General features: G+C 35.1%; 2 protein-coding genes across 2 annotated transcripts; one reads left to right on the plus strand and one right to left on the minus strand.

The window, feature by feature from the left end:
- Nucleotides 1–272: 272 nt before the first annotated feature.
- LOC120637074 (protein l(2)37Cc) lies at nt 273–6,183 on the minus strand. The gene is made up of 5 exons (XM_039908691.1): nt 6,039–6,183; nt 5,628–5,717; nt 4,485–4,646; nt 2,977–3,158; nt 273–834 (listed from the first exon to the last, which is right to left on the minus strand). The coding sequence occupies exons 2-5, from the start codon at nt 5,713–5,715 to the stop codon at nt 442–444; spliced, it is 825 nt and encodes a 274-aa protein (XP_039764625.1). The 5' UTR covers nt 5,716–5,717; nt 6,039–6,183; the 3' UTR covers nt 273–441.
- Nucleotides 6,184–12,253: 6,070 nt separating this feature from the next.
- On the plus strand, nt 12,254–18,146 carry LOC120636999. Its single transcript, XM_039908579.1, has 5 exons — nt 12,254–12,296; nt 12,978–13,069; nt 15,217–15,384; nt 16,878–17,007; nt 18,001–18,146. The coding sequence occupies exons 2-5, from the start codon at nt 12,983–12,985 to the stop codon at nt 18,144–18,146; spliced, it is 531 nt and encodes a 176-aa protein (XP_039764513.1). The 5' UTR covers nt 12,254–12,296; nt 12,978–12,982.
- Nucleotides 18,147–22,896: the final 4,750 nt, after the last annotated feature.

Consider the following 22,896-nt stretch of genomic DNA (forward strand, 5'->3'; position numbering starts at 1 on the left):
AAGGTGTTTTATTAACGAGATATTATTTTATAAGTAAATAATTACGTTATTCTTCACAAGTTTTATATTTTGAACAAAATCGCCGTTAAGATCACATTGGTTTTCAATGAATATCCTGAGAAGGCAGTCAAAATAAATTTAAAAAAACGTGAAATAACGTATAACGTGAAAATAGAGATTATATGAATCCTGATCCTTACTATAGCTCCACTCTGACTAATAGCATAAATATAATTTAAGTAGTGTATAAAAACATTGGTAAAGAAAATAAATAGTCAACAATGCACAGTTTATTGCACAATAAGCTAATATATGACTACAATCTTGTTGGAACAATAAACAAGTCTTCAAAATGCAACATTCACCAAATGCACAATATTAACCGTATCTTATTTTTAAATCTACAAATAGAAATTATACATAGTTTTATCTTAGGTTATATTAGTTTTGTGTGGGCAGGTTTAAAAGTACATTTTGGCCTTGGGGAAGATATGTGACATTTCGTGATTTTGCTAGTTGGTACGCTATGTCTTCTGCTGCTTCTATACGTCTCAGCTCTACCAGACCTTCACCGGCAGTTCCAAAAGATTTTGCGAGCAACACCGCTGCTTGGGCATCACCCTCTGCTGTAATGATGGCAGCTTTCTTCTGTTGCTCTGCCTTTTCTACAAGGAATCTGGCCTTTTCAGCATCCTGCTGCGCAACTTGCTTCAATTCAACAGCTTGCGTGAATTCCTTGCCGAATGTTAAATGTGTAATTGAAATGTCATCTAATATTAATCCAAATTGGCCCGCTCTTTCGGTTAAGTCATCGCTGACCTTTTGTGACACAATCTGTAACAAATAAAGAATGGATCATGAAAATGATTATAATACATCAACGTGGGGGTAATGCAATGACTCAAATAACGGGGGCTGGAATACATTCCGAGTGCAGGGCGTTGCACTGTGATCGCTGAATCGACAAATAGTTTCTTCACATCCTCAATATTTTTGAAAGACCTGTCCATTTACACTTAGTGATTAATGTTAATAATTTATGTACCCAAGCCAAATACAGCTTGCTAATACGAGGGACTGGGCTAGACCGCGCAGAGACAGATGGACTTGGCAAAACCAGGTTTCTTGTATAAAGAATAGTACTGATATGCGAGGCGCGGGCAATGCGATACTTGCGAATCGTAAGCGCACGGTGAAAGCGGTGTAGGTATAGATTGTTGCCTTTAATCACATTTTTGACTTTACAAATTGACACTGACTTCAATGCCATTACAATTAGTGCCTTGCCTTTCTTTAGCTTAAAAAAATCATAGGCGACTGCTTTAGGATAAATTATAGTCTAAACTCTAAAGCATATTTGGCTAGTTTTTATTGATTATATTTTTATGTCAAATTGTATGGAATTGATTCAGTGCCATATTTTCCATCAATTTTCCTCAAACTTTCGTAAAAAACTAGCGGAGACTGATTTTTTTTTTTTGCCATGTTAAAATTTATCCTTTATCTGTAACTTGGCTGTGAGCTATCTCTATGGTCCATAACATAAACCAATGCATCAAATGTAAGCAAAACATACTGGTCACGATTTTTCAGTTTTATTCACAATATTTTTACTGTTCCTTTTAACAAATTACTCCCACAATTAAAGTTTCTAATAAACCGAAAAGCAAAACTATTAAAGTTTCTAATAAACCCAAAAGTATTTTTCAATCTAAATTAGTTTTTTAATTAAAATGAAAAAAAAAAAACTGGTAAGAATCGGAAACTAATAACATAGTCTAGTCGACAAGTTGAAAATGCCATTAAATTTATGTGCGATAGCTCATTGTATCCGGAATGGCGCCTAGAAAAATGTGCCAAAAGCGTGTATTGGAACATAAAAAATTGCAAAAGTTATAAACAATTAAAGATGAAAAAAAAAATTACATTTCCTTTTTTGCCAATATTTCATAAACTATTAATATTTAAGAAATTTCAAAAAAAGATTCTGAAAGAGGAGGAAATTTAATAAACTCTCATCACTCCCGAATCTCCATTATTTATAATTTTAATTTAACGCTGAAAATAGGTCCGCACGCGATATTTTTCGATTGTGTGCGCGTTTTCAACTTGTCGACTAACTAACAAGATTATTAACATAATTGAAGTTTGACATATAATTGAATTAATTATCAGAGCTGTGAAATAATAGAGCGAATGACAAGAATGAGCTTAGTCGATTGTGAAATCGGAAGTCGTTTTTATTGCGGTCGTAGTTTAATGGCAATTGGCAAACCAGAGGCCGATAGATTTCTAATTTCGAATTTTGAGAACGTAGAATCAATCATAACTACTCTTCCAATGTTCCCAACACTTGACAAATTTGATCATGTGGTCTGACACTATATTTGTTTACTTTTAGTGCATTGTATTATGGCATGGACTTTACATTTAATTTCTCTAAGCCTCGATTTGTCTATAATATTAAATTGTGCTACAAGGGTATTAACAATCGAGGGTTCATTTTGAAGTCTGGGATAAAATAGGTTTTATGACCTAGTTAATAACTCAGCTTTTCACTTTGATTGCGACGAAATAATAATTTGTCCGTTTGTCTGTTTGCTGTCATTTCGTTCACGTATATGGGCATTTGAGACATCAAGGATTATATGAATATTAACACGAAGTTCACAAAAATGTTAAACTAAACAAGAAAAAAAGAATGTTTAAAAATCACATACAAGTGCATATTTAATAAAGTTTTAGTTTGCCTACCCATAGCCTAAAGTAGGTCTTTAAGAGTGTGAGAAGTGAAAAGGTTTTTTATTTTTAAACTTTTGGTATCAATAGTGCCAGGATGTTTTTTTGTGACAAAAACTACAGTATTCTCTACTGCTGCTCCAGGTTAAGACATTGTGACAACTTCTACAAAATCATTGCAGAGCTGTAAACCAAAACTTTCACAAGTCTAATATTAGTATCGCTACATAAGCTTACTTCTCTCTGTGTAATCAATTCTCCAGCATCAAACTGTGCAACCACAGCTTTCAGAACTTCAGATGTGATGGATGGCAGCACTCTCTCATCATAGTCCACACCAAGGATTGTGTAGATTCTGGGCAACTGGTCTGGTACAGGCCTAAACAGGATACGGAGTGTGATGTTCACATTTTGAAGATCTGAAATTGTATAATAATAATAAAGCTTTATTTATACCATCTAAATTTCGAATTTTCAATCCTTACAACCTACTTGTGTTAGTAATTGGTTATTTTGTTTTTCAATAAATTCTTAAGTTAGTGTTAGTATGTTAGTCATTATGTTAGATGGATCCCATTGAAATTGAATAAATAACAATAAAATAGTAACCTAATGTAGTAAGACAATTTATCACAGAAAAGTTTCTTAGGTACATGGAAAAGCATAAACTCTGGACATGTTGCAGATAATAACTAGTAAGCCATCAATAAGAGATTCTAAGTACTAAAAAAATTAAGATAGTTTATTCAGACAGAAAGTAGATATAAGTGTTGAAACAAAACATTTTCAACTTTGGTAGTATAATATATAGGAAAGTTTTTCCTCTTAATTTTGGCTGAAACAAATAATAGATAGCTAACCAAAATAGGCTTAACGTCAAAGTCAAAAATATCTTTAATAGTATAGGTGGCACGTTTGATGTGTACATAAGAATTACACGGTAGTGAGATGATGGCGATAACCACATTCGTAAACATAAAACTAAAGCTACAAGGGTTCCAAACGCGTCCTGGTCTAAGAAGAAGCCCACAAAAAACTTAGCTGAGTGTTTTTTTTTGTTATCACCATCTCACAATGTTATTTAAAATTATTAGAAGAGCAACCTGGTTAGAGCAACAAGATTTTTTATCAATTACGTAGTCCGTAGTAGTAAGTTATACTATAATAGGACTTTTCTATAAGCTTACGTTTAAAACAAACTTTGAACTTTTTAAGAGACATCTCCAAGATGCAAAATTTATAGAACTCTATACTTTAATGTTTCTCTTGGCTATTTTTATATTTTAATTACAAAAACGAATAAGCTTTATTACAACAGTGAACAAAGTCATTGGCTATTTAATATCAGAATATGAGCTTTAGGAACAAATACACAAAATGCTTGGATGAGCGTAGCAACAGGGTTGTATGCACAGGCCCATCCTATATCAATTTTACTAACTAGGTCTAGGCAGTTGTTTGTGTGAGGCGTGTCATCACAGGCATCTTACTCTAAGATGGTCAAGGACAAACCTGTTAGTGGGCATAGCAGTTGTATTAATTGCATATTCCCTAATCCATTTCTAAGCTACATTGTATCATAAGACAAAATTGCTTTGACTTATTGGTTGGTTGGGTGGTTGCTACCCACAATCAAAGCCTACAATAAAATATTAAAATCAAACCCTAAACCTCTCACACAAGACCACAGAGATATCACTGAATTTACATGAAGCTGAACTGAGCCAAAAGATGAAATAGTTTACCTTTGCTTCCTGTGACAGTAGGCACATTTCGAGGTCTAGATCTGATGTCAAACATAATAGGTTTCTGAACCCATGGAACAAAGAAGTGGGTTCCCTCGCCAACTACTAAATTCTTGACACCAGCAAATCTATCAAATATAACTGCTCTGTGACCTCCGTCCACTAGAAAAAAAAAAATTTTTTAGGCATTAAGAAGAGACCAAACATTTTAATAGAACAGTAAATGGATCAAAGTATTAAATTACAAAGTTTAAGGTTTTCAAAGTTTTAAAAGATTCTATCACCATAGCAGAACTTGTCCCTATGTTGGGAACAAACCTATTGTAGTTGATTTAGATTTACATCTTAAGATTACAGTGCTGATCCAATACAGAATGGCTGTTTCTTAGTAATCATTATCACCTGCTACTGATTTTATCAAATGGGACTGATGGCTTAAAAAACTTGAAATTAAAATGAAATGAAAATACACTTTATTGTACACCAAATAAAAAAATAAAAAAAACAAGTATTAGAAAAAAAGGAGAAAAGGTACAATAGGCAGCCTTATCTCTTAAAAGCAATCTCACTTCCCAAGGCAGTATTCTCCAAAGTATCCTAAAAACCCAGTTGGTGGGTCTTGGATATCTGTTTGTTGAAGCTACATAAGCTTGCTTCAGTTCTTTCCGATTCATTGAAATTAATTTAACACATAAAATTCATTGTGAGCAAATGTAAATATGTATTATATATAAAACTAATAACATTTTAAATTAGAATTTAGGATTCTTTTTATTGTTCTTCGTCCATCATTCTTTTTGTTATTCCCCATTTTGGATTGTGTCAAGCAATTGGAGTGTCCCAAATTTGGAAGATTTCGTTTGTTGAGTCAGTCCAGTCCACTTTTTGAACTACTGCTCCAAGGCATTAGGGATGACAAAAACAAATTGCTTAACTCTACTAACTCTAGGTAGGTACCATTGAGAATTTTTTTTAATTCTTGAAAGACCAAACCAAGATTCCTAATCCTTTTCCTCTGACACAGGTATAAAACCCCAGATCCTTACAAGCTTGCAACTAACCAGACAAATGAGAGGCAGGCAGATTATGGTTATATATAGTTTATGGGAAAAGTGGATTAAACAAACAATTATATAATAATACCATTATATAAAGCTGAGTTTACAACTCCACCAACAAGGGCAACTCCAAGACCCACTTGACCAATACGATTGAACAGCTGTGCAGCCATATCTGTAAACCAAAATTAGCATCAACTTACCATCAACCAACCAAAATATTACACGTTAGATTTCCTTTTATAAACAGTAATGGAATATTTTATGGTTTTTGTTGCACCACTTTTACGCTACATTTACATATTTAATCTACAAATATTGTAATAAATTAAACAAATAATACTTGTTGGAGATAGCTCAAATACGATATGAAAAACTATTTAACACTATGTAAGTCTAATTTATCCATAATTTTATTTAGTCGACATAACCTCAAATATGTGCGATATCAGATTATCTCCTTCACGATTGCCTTTAATGATGATTTAAATTTTACCTTAGAGTTATGAAATGCTGTTTGTTGAACAGTTCAATAATGTTTAATACACGATAACTAGAAAATAAGAATTATTCCGATTGCAGCATTTATCGGCTCACGTAAGCTCACAAATTATAGAGTTTGCCACAGAGTTTATACTATTTTGTTGCTGGCCAGTGATGTAGATCATAGAATAATAATAGCCATGAAACACAGACTAAGAACTATGATGATACAAACATGACAGGCTTAGACTTGTGAGTTATAATGAAATAATACGATGAAATCTTCAAAAGCTAAATTACGAAATTACAATTGCAATACGTTGGAAATACGATCCTTTTCTTTTTTTTAATGTGGCCTGCCCACTTTTACGCTACACAGCAACACTGCGCGTTCCCTTTTGCAGCAGTGCTCATTGTCCATTAAAGTCTATTAAATATGATGCGCCTTGCTTCACTGTAGCCCAAATGGTATTTCTCCCGTTTGCTTCCCCAGATCTGGGGCACAATCAAACAGAGGAAGTGTTTTAAAAAAGTAGGATCAGGTAGATGCGTTTGCATTATGAAAATTAAGCTTAAATTCAAATTCAAATTCATTTATTTCAAGTGGGCCTACTTTATAAGCACTTTTGAAACGTCAAGTATGCATGTTTGTGTGACTCTACCACCGGTTCGGAAAGCAGATTCTACCGAGAAGAGCCGGCAAGAAACTCAGTAGTTGCTCTTTTCCAACATCAACATTTACAATCATTTTGCTATCTTGCGGGAGATGAGAGCGAGGCTGGCTGCTTCCATTCTACCTTGTCATTGAGGAATTCATCAAATGTATAGTAACCTCGCTGTACTAGATGCGTTTTTACACATTTTTTAAATGTATGCATTGGTAGGTCAAGAATTTCCTTAGGAATCATGTTGTAAAAGCGTATACTCAACTTAATTTGCTATACTCCGCGAAAAGCAGCGGAATCTATACTCTCCGAGAACGCACATTGCTGAAGATATGTTTGGTGTGGAGTTTAAACATAACTTACATCATATAGATTTTTTTGCGGAGTATAGTAAATGAAGCTTAATTTTTACAATAATATATCATAGAGTTCCGCAAAGTAACGCCTTCTTCTATCCAATGCGTTTGCATTGATTTTTGAATGTACGTTTGACGTTAGTATAACTTACTTAACACCTAACACTTACCTAACACTTTTAGTGTTTTTAAGTGTATGCAATGGTTCCTTCAAAAAAAAAAATGTTATTTTATCATACGCCTCCATTAAATAACAAAAAACTGTATTCGATTAGTCCAACAAGATTTAATTCGATTAGTTCAAAGGGGGAAATTACAATCGCTTAAGCCGTATTATTTATATAATGTTCTTGTATCAGAATTCTAATTTTATTTTTATGGATCAAGTTATTTTATATAGGTAAAACTGTAATTTTATTATGCCTAATACTCATCTGAGATAATACTGCTTCATTACCTCTCTTCTGCTGCTATGTAATTATTACAATAATTATTGTATACACAAGGAATTACATTAGGTAATACAAGTTACGGAACCCTTCTCCCCCTCGGAAGTCACAATACATCATGGATATTCATTTTCGGGTACTTAGGGTTCCGAAAATACAAATGCCATAGTAGATCACTCGCGTGCCTATCTGTCAGCCTGTGCGTTTCATGTAATAAGAAAAACGTCATTTAATTTAAAAATAAATATTTTCAAATTAAGAAAACAACTGAACATAAAATTTTATGCAATTGTTTTTTAATATAAATACTTACACCTTATCTGGAGCGAACTTCGAGTATTTCTTCCTTCTGAGTTTGATTAAAAATTTTATTGAAATACTGTTTTTTGTTAGTTTTTTAAATCGCGTATCCTTCTGGAGTTGAGGACTGAATTATGCCTGACTTAGCTCCAACGGAGATTGCCAGGGCACTCGAAATGCGAAGAAATGGTCAAACCTACATATCCAGAGATCTTCGTCGACCAGTTTAAACGATCCATCGCAGTATCCAACGGTTCAGTTCAGGGAGACCGGAACTTATGTGAGAAGAGCAGGACAACGCAGAAAAAGACGCACTTCGAGTAGGGATGATCGTTTCATTCGGCTTCGTGTACGAAGTTACCCCCGTTTGACGGCCGTCCAAGCCCGACATGAGTTAGAAGCAGTGCGGGGGGGTAACCGTAAGTGAGCGTACGGTACGAAGAAGGTTCGAAGAAGCTGGTTGTGGCCTTGGCGGGCACAAATGAACCCATCATTTGTGCCCGCCAAGGCTCCAAGGCTCGAGGTAAATCATCGTACAAACAGGTTAACTTTTGCTCAGGAACATCGACGTTGGAACGCGGACCAATGGAGTAAGGTATTGTTTAGTGATGCGTGCAGAATTCTCTTAAATCAAATTGACGGCAGGCAAAGAATATACAGACGCAAAGGAGAACGACACATTCAGACAAATTTTGAAACTCCAGTTGCATACGGTGGTGGATCAATAATGGTTTTGGCGGGCATTTGTTTGGGAGCTCGCACAGACTTGGTAGTGATTGACAGAGGGAGTCTGACTGCAGACCGCTATATTAGAGAAGTTTTAGAAGAAAATTTCGTACCGTTTGCCCCATATATCGGTGACGATTTAGTTTTTATGCAGGATAATGCTCGGCCGCATACGACTCGGGTAACTCAAGCTTATCTTAATGATATGAATATCACTGTTATGGAGTGGCCGGCGAGATTACCGGATATGAACCCAATAAAGCACGCTTGGGACTTGCTGAAAAGAAAAGTTAAGTCCAGAATTCCAGCTCCTGCCTCCGTGGGTGAAATGCAAATCGCCGTAGTTGAGGAATGGCGGAGACTATCCCAGGAGACCATCGATAACATCATTGTCAGTATGCCTAGACGGGTAGAAACTTCAATAAGAGTACGTGGAGGAAATACGCGATATTAATCACCATTTTTCTAATTTAATGAATTGTTATTTTAATATTAATTTTCACTTTTCCCGGTTACATGAAAAGTTTCATAATGTACCATTTTTCACAAATTTCAAGCCTTTACTCGCAAAATCTGTTCTTAAATCTCATTTTAGGTAATTAACAAAAGAAGTGTAGTTAGTAGACTTTAAAATAAAACCATATTTTTTTAATTATGGACCTTTTTTTTGTGTTCCGCTAAATATGCGGAACGTATATGCGAACAATAATGTGTGTATAATAACATAATATTGTACTGCTTTAGTGCTGATTTAAAATTAATTATATTAATTAATTTAAGTTGCTTTTCTGTTATCAATACCAAAATCTAATAATCTTTAGATATGGAACAAGATCTTATTAAAGCTCGTATTTGATGACGTCACGAGTACGGCCATGAAAACCGGCGAGCGTTTTCGCGGGAAATATTTATTTAAAATATAAATTGCATTGAATGCAAACAAAACCTTTAATTTCTGCAAAAGTAAGAATTTTTTGGAGTTGATACATCCGAATACCAGGGCAGAACTCTCATTCCGCCATTTTTGCATTCAGTACGTTGTGTCCAAAACAGTGGAAACGCCCCGCGAACGTGTCACTTCACACACGCGGAATGTTGCTAGATCAAAAACTTTTTCCCCTTTTACGGTAAACGTTTAAAACATTAGAGGTGAATAATTACTGTCAACTGCTAAATGGATGAAGTGACTAACCGCCTCCTGGTCGAGACTCTACTAAAGTGGAGTGGTTTTTGGTGCTTCATTATTAGTAGTGGACATTTTCATCATTCTGTGTTGATTGCCGTCGAGGGCTAAAAAACTTGTAGAGAAATAAAAAAAAGTAACGATTCTAAACAAAGAGTCAACATTCTAAACAAATAATTGCACTAGATTAACTATGCAAATCCAGTTGGTTACTCAAATTGCGATTCCCTATAACCCAAATCTGTAAACACACTAACTGTGTTAGCGGGAAGCAGATGGTAATTGAATGAAAAATAAACAAACACGGGGGATAAACGCTGCGAGTCTGCTGAGGGTCGCACGGGTGGCTCAATTATGCAATAACTTTCAATAAGCAAATCATTAGCCTCGTAAAGTGTATGACAGTTTAATGTTATTAAATGGCTATTAGAGTTGAGAGTGATTGCTGAAGATGCGCCTACGTGGGCTGAGAAATGATTGGAACTAAACAATTACTATACCTACGTATAAGTACTTATTTAATACGTACTGCACGGCTAAAATGGGCAGGAGACATTTTCTAATGGGGAAAGGACAAAATGCTTATTTTGTCCGAAAGTTTATCACATATATTATTATTATTTAAAAAAAACTGGCACAAAGCGATTTGAATCTTCTTTTCTTTTAAACGCATGGCTGTGATTTGGAACGCCCTGACGAGTTCTGTGTTTTCTAACTCTTACAAAGTTTGTATCTATAAAACAAGAGAGAATAGGCAACTACTAGGCAAGGGCGTCCCATCTTAGGTCACATCTGCACTTTCCATCAAATTCAAAACTCAAAATTCAAACTCAAAATTCAAACTCAAAATTCAAAATTCAAATTCAAATTTCAAAATTCAAATTCAAAATTCATTTATTTCAAGTAGTCCTAATTTATAAGCACTTTTCAAACGTCAAGTCAGTCTGTTTGTCTTGACTCTACCACCGGTTCGGAAGGCAGATTGCACTGAGAAGAGCCGGCAAGAAACTCAGCAGATTACTCTTTTCCAACATAATTTTAAAGTTTAACATTCTTTAGAATTTTTCTGTTTTGTGAGAGGTGAGAGCAGAGTGGCCTGCTTCCAAGCAGCCTTGTTCATCATGTTGAATTCACGTTAATGTTGTTTAAACTTAGAGTAAAGGTAAAGGTAGATCTAATATTACCTTCAGTATCATGTTATAAAAGCATATAGGTACCCATCCCCACAAAGGATTCCTGTACTTTTCTCAGACGATATGCAGATATCACTAATTTATGTCCGTTTCTAGATAGTAGACTGTTTATATCGACTTTTTGTTTATAATTACTTATGTTTTGTTTAATAAAGGTAGATAAGATATTATTATAAATATATGGCGTCATCAGGTGAGATTGTGGACAAGCGCAAGTCTATAACCATAAAAAAAACACTCTCTGGTTTTTAATTATATATATTAAATATAAACATTAAGGGGGTAAACTTATACTTTCCTCTTACCGTTTTCTGGTGGACAAGTAAACTGTATCCTTTGTCAGTCGATAGAATCTACGAATAAAATTGTCTATACTATAGCCGTGCTGGTGTCTTTATTGGACATAGGTATAATGGCGCCAATTCCGTCGCCTATAAACCTCTAATATAAACTTAATTGGTGCTTACCCATCCTGTTGTAAATAATTGTCTAATCTAAACTAAATAAAAATATCTTATAAAATATGTAATAACTGCTTTTAGACCGTCAGTTTTGCTTGTAAAGGCTTCGCATGAAATTCACAAACATTGTTTTGACTTTCCGTTGCTTCATCATAGTAAAAATAAGTTGTATAAGATTCCAACCTATTTCTGGCTTTTCAATTAGTTTATAATGTCTATTTATTATATTAGTTTCCAAAATATTTTATATTTAACATTTCACACTTTATTTACTCACCAAGCAGGTGATCCACGTTCTTGATTATTACTTTATTATTAGTTGTTTTTCTTATCCTATGGTTGCCTGACAGAGATCGCTACTAAGATAAGGCCGCCTTGTGTACACTGCTTCTGTCTGTGTTTTTTTTTATTCTTCTGTTTTTTAAACTTGTAAATAAAGAGTATCAATAAAATAAAAATATTATCGATATGGAACTTTTTCACATTTGCGTTATTGTTGGGATGTAGGTATGATGTGTGATGTTATTTAGGTATTTCAAACCGCAAAATATGATAAAAAAAATTGTTTTTACAACCTACACAAGTAAGTGTCAACGGATCATTGTCCCTATTTTTATCACAGCTGAGAATACACATCACATTTCTAAAATACTTATCTACTTATTTTTAAATCTGTTATTTACTAGCTTTTACCTGCGGCTTCGCTCTCATTAATATAGATGTTTCAATTAATTCGGGTTCTTCTGTTAGAGGTATAATTGGAGAACCATGGCTTATAAAAAAAGGGGTTGTAAGGAACACGTCCTACAATTGCTGTCCTCTGTCCATCAAACTGACGCGCAAGAATGCCGGAACATAGCAATGTTTCTTGGCGCCAAATAAGCTTGGCGTTGTAGAGCATTTTGTGACGAGCTCATCACAATGCTCGGGAACAGTAGGTACCTACTTTTTGTGTATCCTGCTCTGACAACGCTAAATTTGGCTAAATTTTATGATGATCTCTTCTTGAGCTGTGTTTAACGCCTTTGGTTGCCTGGAAGAGATCGCTATGTAGCGATAAGGCCGCCAAATTGTATTCTTTTTGTTAAATTTTTATTTATATTTTTACTATATGTTTATGTGGTGTACAATAAAAGTGTATTCATTCATTCATTCATGATCGGTAAATTTTGAATTTTATCATGTTTGTACCATTTTACAGACTCCCAAATCTACGTAATGATTAATGTCCATTTTCTATATCCAATCTATCCGTAATCTATAGATTTATTACTTAGCAACATTGTTATTTTCAAAAAAAAAAAAAAAATCTGTACCTTAGTTACTGTCATGGTGCTGCAGCACAGGGTTTAGGAGGTCACCCATTGACCACAACAAAGCAAAGTAGTTTTTTATGATTTTTTTTTCTTTTTTTTATATTTATCTTCATGTTGTTTTTAAAATTTATTTAGTGTTGTAACAACTTTGTTAAGCTTAACTTATCAACGGGTTACAGATAGATTGAATATAGAAAACGGACGTAAGTAGATATGCCCCTTCTCTGCTGTCTTGCATAGTCATTGTTTTATCTCGATACGAGCGTCAAGTTGTTATTTTAAATACGTTTTGTTTACTCACAGTCAATATGTACGTGAAAGTGCCCGATGTTAACCACTGCTGTTTCTGTTTACCGCTGCGGCCTGGCATTATTTTATTTGCCTATATAAATATTGTGAGTTTACGTTTTTATTTTCTACTAGCAGTCGCCTGCGACTGCGTCGTCTTCGTTCGTGAGGTCGTAAATGGATCATCATGTCATAAATTCAATTTAGGGAATATTGAAAAATACGGTTACGGTTGTTATTTCAATTAACAATGAATTCTTGTTTTTTAATGCAAGGTCTGGCGTTCGATTCCCGGTACGAGCAATTAGGGTTTATATAATTTCTGAATTTTCCCTTGTTCTGTCTAGGTGAAGGCTTCGGCCGTGGCTACAAAGCCGCGAAGTGATTTAGCTATCCAGTACGATTGCGGTACCGCGTACCTATAAATCGAATGCGTCTTAATACAAATATTACTAATCAATCTGTTATACAAGCTTAATTCATATTTATATTATTATTTTTAATAATCTTTAGTTAAATACTTATTTCAGTTTTTAATTTTTTTTTTTTAACTGTGTCCGGAGATAACAACGATAATGCTGTATAAGTACACCTATAATTGATTATTGTAATGGCACTAGACAGAATTTGTAATTCTAGCACATAATTTTTTTTTATGGATGTGGTTACAATTAATTACTGAATAAATAAATAAGTCGAATAAAAAAACTTACATTTTATAAGCAGGCATCTCAAATCCCATGAGAGAGAAGGGATGCCTAGAAACTTAATCAAAATAGACTAAGGATGAAATAAAAATTAGATTGAAACGGTGATAGCTTACTGGTTAGGGCTTCAGCCTTTTTGAAGGCACAGTTTGATCCCCCGATCTCAAACTTTCCGGGTTTATGTGTGGATTTAAATTTTAACGATAAGAATAGGTATAACTGGCTTTAACGGCAAAGGAAAACATCGGAAGGTAACTTGCTTCCCTGATATTTTTTATCCATAACTCAAAGGCATGTAAAGTCTGGTAGACTTTGAGTTTGCTCTTGGCCAGCTCTGTAGACTACGGCCTGAACCCTTCTCATTCTGAGAGGAGACCCTTTGTGGGTCGGTAATGGGTTGGCAAGGATGAGGTTGCATTAAAAAAATTGGCAGCATTTTTTTCTTGTAAATTTATTATTACCAACCGCTACTACCAACCGCCAGAGGTTGCCTGTAAGAGATTGCTTGCAGCAATAAGGCCGCCTTTGCATGCCTACAATTCTTGTTCTTTTGCTTATTCTTTATTTTATGTTTATATTTTGATGTTTGTGTGCAATAAAGTATTTCTTCTTCTTCTTCTTTTTCTACGGCACTATAGGGAACGGGTCTTGTCTCAGAATTAGAGGGGTGTAGGCCGTAGTCAACCACACTAATCGGTAGACTTCACACGCTCTTCAGAACATTATAGAGAACTCTAAGACATGAAGTTTTCCTCATGATGTTTTCTATCGCCGTTAAATCATGTGATATTTAATTTTTTAAATACCACCTCAGAATAATAATAAAAAATGAGCATTTCTTTTTAAGAAAATAGTTTAGTATAGTTTTAAGAAAATAATAATGAATATAATATAGTATATTAATATATTAATATTTTATAGCTTAATATTACAAATTTCTAATTTATTTGCTGGTTTATTGAGAAAGGTGGTATACTACTTAGCTGTACGCTGCGTCAATAAGTGTATGCGAGTGAAACCGCAAGGCACATATATTATATGTTTGTAATAGTCTTATTGTAATACTATTTTCAAGATGTAAAAAACGCGCAACACATATAATGTCACGTTCAGGGTAACGTTAAATCGTTTTTCTTTTTGTTTTTCATATTCTCATATCGTTTAAACTTTCACCCGACTTTCACGAATATTTTGAGACCTATTTTAGTGAGTCTAACGAGTGAGTCCGCATTTAATTTTTATATATTACATATAACTTATAAATATACTTTACCTCTTACTTTATAGAACTGAGTGAATGCTTTTATTGAGAGCTACGATTCCGAGATAGTTTATTACTGTTTTTAATTATTTTGTTACATAATAGTGTAGATGGGTTATAGTTACCAAATAAAGAATTATTATTGTTATAACTCCGAAAAGTTAGAGGTGCATCGAACTCGGTCTCCCCGAAAGGAGCTTAAGTTGCCGACGCCTCAACCTTTAACCTTCATATATTATGAACGTGCTACTAGATAGGAATGTTAAAAATATATCGTTCCTTGCAGTTATTCTCGATACTGGCGGTGACATGTCTCATTATCACCACGGAGCTGCAGCGGGCTACGATAACCCGCGATGCGTCATCGGTCGAGGCGATTACATCCACAATCTTGTTCAGCATCCTAGGGATGGGGATTATACTTAACATCTTGCTGCTTGTTGCTGGATACCAGGTATTTTTTGAGACTGAGGACTAATATTTTCGTAATACTATTTACTTATGAATTACGATAAACCATTAAGTCAACGCATGCGAATAAAGCGATTCTCGATTCTCTCTTTTAGCCACATTGGAGTAGCATAGGTCGTGGTCGTCACTTAAGTGTAATGGCACGCTTGACAATTCGTCGCCTCTCCCCTCTGGCATCTGCCTTTCTAGCACACTTATGTAAGTAGACAGCCACTGCAGCCTTTATTTGGTCAGCTCATCTCATGGGCGCATCTTCAGCATGCGGCGTGATCTGGTGCCCTCGAACAAACCACTAACCTGCATGAGCACGGCAGACCATCGTACAACAGCCACATTTCTGGAAGTCCTTGGCGAGCCGGGTGGCTTCTGGAGTGAGCTTGGTTTGATTTTGGCGACCTCCCTCAGTGGAAAGCACGGTGGTCTTTTAATGGGGACGATTTAGAATATCCACCCGGCACAATACGGGGTGCGGGTCTCTTCCCAGAGTAAGAAGGGTTTAGGCCGTAGTTAAACACGCTGACCCAGTGCAGATTGGTTGTCTTCACACGCCTTTGAAAACATTATGGTGAACTCTCACATATATTTTTCTTATATTAACGATAGGCCAGCGCTTGACGCCAATCATGGCCGTTAGAAAGCAATGATGAGGTCTAGGTTGGAGCACGCTTGCCTAGAAAAAGCCTATTCACTCTTACCTTGAAGGTACTCAAATTAGACGTGGCAGGAAACACAGTTGGCGGGAGGGCGTTCCACATCTTAGCGGCACGTATCAGAAACGTGGATAAAAAACGTTTCGTGCGTGTTGATGGAATATCAACCACATAAGGACATGCAGGTTTCCTCACAATGTTTTCCTTCACCGTTGAAAGAAGTGATCTTTTTAATTAATTACGGAAACGGGCGTTACTTAGAAAAGTTAGAGGTTCGTGCTGGGATTCGAACTCGGCCGAACCGAAAGTGAAGTGAAGTGAAGAAAGTGTCCTGACCACTGGGTTATAACCGCTTCACGTAGGGGACGTTATTAACGGCAGGAAAATCAGGAAATTTATAATTTCTGATTTTACTCCGATCTCGTGGATTGAGGTGCCGCCAAGTGATTTAACATTCTCGTTCGATGTCGGGTAGAAACTGTAAGAGTATGGGTTTAACGCAACTCCCATACATCTAACAGGGCAGCCCGCTACCATCTTAAACTGCATCATCACTTATCATCAGATGGGAACGCATTAACTTGTACTGCAAAATAAAAAGGATGGCTGGAGTACCTATATAGCAACGGGCTCTAACGGGGAAGTTCAACGTATGTACTAACAGTTTCTAGTAGAAACAGCGAAGTGCCTTAGACGGTCTAGAGAGGAAGGATAAGGAGATAAGGGTTTTTATAGCAAAATACCTTTGCTATAAAAACCCTTATCTCCTATATAGAGACCTGTGCCCATTAGTGGCTGAGTATGTTGACCATGACTATTTTTTCAGAAAGACATTTCAATGCTGCGCTTATACAATTATTATGCAGTTGCGACAGCTCTTGCAGCGTTGATACCATCTGCCTTTCTGCTCTCGAGGGAAATGTTCATCGAAGTTACCATAGCTTTGGCTGCGATAGGTAAGCAACACTCCATAACAATTATGTCTAATTCGCGCGCTCAAATAGTTGGCAGAACACCTTCAACCACCACCACCACCACAACCACAATTCAATTATTTACAAACGAATTTATTTCATAATTTTAGGGTTCCTATTACTAAGACTAGACTATGCTGTCTGCCTTTAAAAACCGTGATACGCGATTGTAAATTTCACAGATTATGTATTTCTGTTGCTGCTTTAAGAGAAAATACTTAAAATACTCCCATACAACAGACTTGATTTGTTTGCCGTTTTAATAGATACTAGTATACGGAACCTATTGTGCGCGAGTCTAACTCGCACTTGGCCGGTTATGAAACAACGGAAAATCGACCGAGTATAAGTCGTGAGAATCCTCTGAATTGCGACGCACCAATGTACCTACACTACGCGTGCATAGTACATGCGGAGTCCATGAAGTAGCTGACGCCTCCAGCAAGCACCAAAACTATTTGAGCGAACGACATAGTTAGTGTCAGTTCCACGAGATCAATTTCGAAGAGTACCTACTCAACAAAGGTTCCATCTAGTTGCCCCTCCATCTTTAAACTAATTACCGTCAAACTGAAAGGCATCGTAAGGATCTGCACTGTTTATTAGTTAATGATATTCCATGTAAACGTACGAAGTGTCTTGCTTCCTCGTTTCTAAGGCGCAAGCTGTAATGATGTGGCGGAACGTGACGCATCTTGCCGTTTTTCATTCAAATTTTAGGCAAATTTCATACAAAATACGTGTACTAATTTGTAAACAAGTGTTGAAATAAAAAAATTTGATACCAGTCCACTCACATTGATGCAGAGTAGATGGTTAAAGTCAAATATTTCTTTATTCAAATAGGCGCATAAAAGCCAAAAGCCATAGAAGCCAAAGCCATAACCACTAGGCTATAACCTTCACCGCTTCTGATTATGTCAATGTTAATATGAAAGTTGATGTAAAAACAATAAACCTTATGTTTTTTAATAGCAATGCAATGCTACGTCATTGTGCTCGTGCGAAGCGAGGTGGTGAAGTTGGAAGAAAAGCAGTTGGTGACATTGGAGGAAATACAGGCGAACTTACTGGAACAAGTTGATGTGTCGGATCGCGTCACTTTAGTTTCAGAAATCTAGTGGATGTAATAAAAAAAATATTAATCATACCATTTGTTACGTTATTGAGAAAAGCCATGGTACCTAAGTATTTTAATTGCGACTAAGAAACACGTTCGCGTTGCGTCTAAAAACCTCAAAAGAATCCAACATCTGGGTTTTTGGCTAGTATTACTATGATCTAATACCCGAACGATGCTGCGTGAAAGAGGGACAGCGTACCTACTACTTTATAGGTATATTTTAACTATTACTTATCTGCTCTATGAACAGTAGTAATAAAAGTGTTCGTTCCGTTCTGGTATTTTATCTAAGTAAGTTATTTCCATGTGTTTTGTTTTATTTATTTATCAATTTTAATGATAAATTTAAATTAATGATGAATGTTATATCTTTAAACGAGCAATTCTTGTATATATATAATTGGAATCTCGGAATCGGCTCCAACGATTTTCATGAAATTTTGTATACGATCGGCGATTTATCTAGCTAGGATTCATTTTTAGAAAATGTCATTTTTTTGTGTTTTCCGGTAATCACCGATTTGGTGCAACGAAGTTCCACGGGTCAGCTAGTTATAATTAAAACAAGATTTACCAAAAAATATCGTTGAAAAAAAAACTACAGAGGTTTGGCGTTAACGCATGCATTGTTAGCTTAGACTGCTAACAATAATAACAGTAGGTACTTACTAGTTATATTGGGAACACTGGAACGATTATTAATGTAGTAAAATTTGTTTAAAAAAATTGTAAGGAAATCCTAAATATGTTAAATAACATAGGTAGGACAAATGTCCTACCTCTGTTATTTAACTGAACCTTTCTTCTTAAAAGTAAATCTCCTTGTATTGTGCAGAGATCAAGAACGTTGCGGTCTGGTAATGACTCAAATTATTAATAAAAAATATGAAATATTTCCCATTTTTGGAGCACAGGTGGGCGCCCGCGGGACCGAGTCGTGACTTACCTCTGGACCATTGTCAGAGTAATGCTGAAATAATAACGAGTATTGCTTAAATGGCGGCAAAACATCGCAAGATGAATTGCCAATTAGGTCCAATCCGTTCTGCCACGCAATATTTAAGTGAAAGACACTGCACGTACGACGAGTCCATTAGCTAAGTACCTACCTACTCGTATGATTTACCTTTTTAACTGACTTTCAAAAACGGGGGGGGGGGGGGGGGGGGCTCTAAATTCGGTGAGTTATTTTATGTATGTTAGGAAACACTACGGATACCTCTGCTGTTTCTTGGGTGATTAGTGAGACTATTTTAAATCTACCAGGTATCTTTAAATTTTTTGAGTTTTTTGAGTATAATTTCTTAAGTATTCTACTCTTGGATAGGACCCTCAAGTCGTTGCCCAAATCTAGAAGTACCATATTAAATCAATTCCCACATCCAATAGACAAGGTTGCTTGGAAGCATCCGGCTCCGCTTTCATCTCCCACAAGACAGAAAAATAAATTATAAAATGTTAAATTTAAATTGTTGATATTTGAATGCTTATATTAGGCCTACTTGAAATAAATGAATTAAGAAATTTTTAGAATTTTGAATAATAGTTAAAATTGTGAACTTTTAATTACTCATTGATACAATAAGCAACAAGCGTAAAATTTTAGGTCCGATATGTGAGCTGAAAATTCAAAAAACCAATTGTAAAATGATTACTAAGTAAATAAACAATGTGATTATCTAAATAACAGCTGTATGTAATGGACTTTATGTCCAATAAAGTATAAATTTCTCTTAAGAACTTTTTGAGCCTTTGGATTCCTATGCTCATTTAATTAGGTATTAAGAACATTGGTGTAAGGTTTTTACAGCTTTGGTTTGGTACAGCTTTCGGACGCCAAAGGATTATTTAATGGAATAAGGTCGTTAGGTTTTTTCATCATTTCGTCCGTCCATCAGTCAGTATTTAATTAATTGAATACTAAAATCACCAGTGTCTTATTGCTATAAACTTAAATTTCTAGTTAAACACAAACATATAGTCTATTAAAAGAGATCACTCTCTCGGAACTAAGAGTCCACTTATTTATTTATTATTTATAGATTTAGAAGAAGATTAGAAGTTATGAGTAGGTTTCTTGTATTAATCGGAATAATAACGAATTATTATTCCTACCATCTATTATATACAATTCCAGTGTCACGATGTTAATTGTTCGGGATGAACTCCGAAGCAAATGAACCGAACCTTTTTTTTGAAATGTGTTTTTTATTCCAACTTAAGCTATAGGATAGTCTATATATCTCAATTCATAATTACAATATTATTTTATTGTGCATTATTTGTTTATATTGTAAGCATGGATTATCTTTCAACGTTTCATAATTATCTGTTAGTTCGAAAAGATACAACCAACGAAGAAGATACAAAAATAGCTAGTAATGATAATATAATAAGTAGGTATGTCTGAAGGTTGTATCTCGCTAGAAACTATGCGATGCGAGATATACCGTCTTACCTACATTTTCCACTATTTCTTCTATTTGGTCTTCGCTGTATTCCCTTCTAAACTGAATAATCGATGTCGTCTCGATGTTGCCTATTTATACAAGATGTATACTCGGCCGAGTCGCTGGATATAAATCTCTATGTAATCTCTAATAATTTCGAATTATTAAGAAACAAACTTTTGTTTGCGAAAAACTACGTAGATACTGCTGGACTACTATAAATTATGATATAAAAGTTGGTCTGTTGAAAAAGTTAAATAGTAGGGGTACCCATTCGCAGATCCTGTAAGAGTTAATACAAGGTATAACAAGGGCTGGCAAAGATTAAATTTTGAGTAATAAAATAAACTTTCTTAATTTTTTATTTAGTGTACGACAACATCTTGAGCAAATCTGCATTAAAATAATGTTTGTTTTTTTACCCCTTGGCTACAACCTTTTCTAATGTTAAGTGACGATAGCCTAAGATGGTAGCACGCTAGCCAAAAACTGCAACACCCCTGGTGTTGCAGTTTTTGGACCCCAACCCTACCTTCATAAATTTCTACACGAATCATACTGAAACGCTAGATCGCTGAACCGTGGCCGAAGCCGTCCCAACTAGACTTTAGCTAATTTAGAAATCGTCCCAAAAATTGCACATCATCCAGAACATATCGGCCTCGGAACATATAGTAGTAAACACAACATCTGACCTACCTAAACCTTAAACGCAAGTAAATAATATTCTCAACATGGCATATCTATATGTATGTGAAGGCTATCATTAAGCAAATTAAATGTTCCGATAATATTAAGCTCGCAACGTACACGGCAGCTGGTATCCGAGTGGGACCTGGAAGCCGCAACCGCTGGGCGGAGTGAGCACGATTGTAAGCCAAGGACAACCCATTACTTAATTGCAGCGCAGCGTTTCCTCGGGAACAGTTTCGTTTAAAATAATATTAGGAATACATAATTACTTACACTCTTGTTTCTTACTGAAAAAGTGAGTATTTTTTTAAATTGTTATCGAGCAGATGGTCACCAAAAGAACACCATAGCCGAGCTACACATAAACAGAGCAACACTAGGAGTTAGGACACGCAACACGCAGGGCATCTAAGAAACACGTCCTGCAACGTGCCGCTCTGTGTCCATCAATCTGAGGTGTAGGTGACTAGCCTTATGTGCCTGTAACTACACAGATAAACATGCCCTTCAGACGGGAACACAACTATGCAACAAATAATTAATAAATAAATATATTACGACAATACACACATCGCCCTCTAGCCCCGTAAACGTAGCTTGTCTAGCCAGTAACCATAGTATACTGAAATGACTCAGGAATAAAAAACAATGCTGCTTAGCGACAGAAATAAGCATGTCGGTAGTATTACTTCCCTGGACGAGCTTTGTCATAAAGAGCTCCATAAATCAAGCCGTTTTATTATTAGATATTTAAACCGAAATTACTTAACTTAATTTAATTTAACAGTGAAATCCAATCTGATCCAATATTTTTTGTAAGTTTGACGAATATTCTTTTTTGGTATTCGTATTATATCATGGTCGCTTGATGATATAATAATGTTCAGGTAATAAAAAATAGTTTTTTTATTGCAATTAAAACTTCTGACAAGGAACATTGAAACTAATTTATTGCACGCCTCATAAGCGAAGCGTTGAGGTTGTGCTCTACTCTCGACATTTCAAAAAAAGCAGTTTTCTCGAAACTGAAATTGATTTTTTGTTATTTATATTGCACTTACAGGTTACTTTGAGTACACTAATATCAAGTCAAATAATTTGTCAGGCACATAAAATACATTTCAATAACAATTTTTTTGTTTAACATAGTAAATAATAACATTAAACATAATCTTTTCTGGACGTCCGTGTATGGACGGGTGTATGTGGCATCAAAATTGGTCGAAAAAATGATCGTATCGGAATAATTTTTTTTTAATTATCTAAAGTAACACACGACATAATTTCTTAGTTAATATGAGCGTTCAATTCACTGTCGTTAAATTTCCATGTAATTATTCTAGCTAATATTAATTGTAACTTTCAATGTGCAATCATTATGACATTCCCGTGTCTTGTTTACAAAAAATGAATAATAATTAATATGAAAAAAAAAATTTTTAATGAGCATTGAAAGTTTCAGTTTAAAAAAATTCCATTTTATTGTGAAAAAAATGAGATTATGAGGCGTGCACTTTTGGATTTTCCAAATTTTTGTAATTTTTCTTGTTAAGACAAACAGATTGCATGTTTCTTGTTACGTTTTCATAAGCAATATAACAATCA

Source organism: Pararge aegeria, chromosome 3, assembly GCF_905163445.1.
Source record: "Pararge aegeria chromosome 3, ilParAegt1.1, whole genome shotgun sequence".
NCBI classification, from domain to species: domain Eukaryota; kingdom Metazoa; phylum Arthropoda; class Insecta; order Lepidoptera; family Nymphalidae; genus Pararge; species Pararge aegeria.

Excerpts from the sequence above, each read along its gene's own strand:
- LOC120637074 (XM_039908691.1), bottom strand. The coding sequence starts at position 5,715 with ATGGCTGCACAGCTGTTCAATCGTATTGGTCAAGTGGGTCTTGGAGTT. Across the intron at positions 3,159-4,484 it reads TACTGTCACAGGAAGCAAAG|ATCTTCAAAATGTGAACATC; the intron begins GTAAACTATTTC and ends ATACAATTTCAG. Across the intron at positions 835-2,976 it reads AATTGATTACACAGAGAGAA|ATTGTGTCACAAAAGGTCAG; the intron begins GTAAGCTTATGT and ends TATTTGTTACAG.
- LOC120636999 (XM_039908579.1), top strand. The coding sequence starts at position 12,983 with ATGTACGTGAAAGTGCCCGATGTTAACCACTGCTGTTTCTGTTTACCG. Across the intron at positions 15,385-16,877 it reads TGCTTGTTGCTGGATACCAG|AAAGACATTTCAATGCTGCG; the intron begins GTATTTTTTGAG and ends CTATTTTTTCAG. Across the intron at positions 17,008-18,000 it reads CATAGCTTTGGCTGCGATAG|CAATGCAATGCTACGTCATT; the intron begins GTAAGCAACACT and ends GTTTTTTAATAG.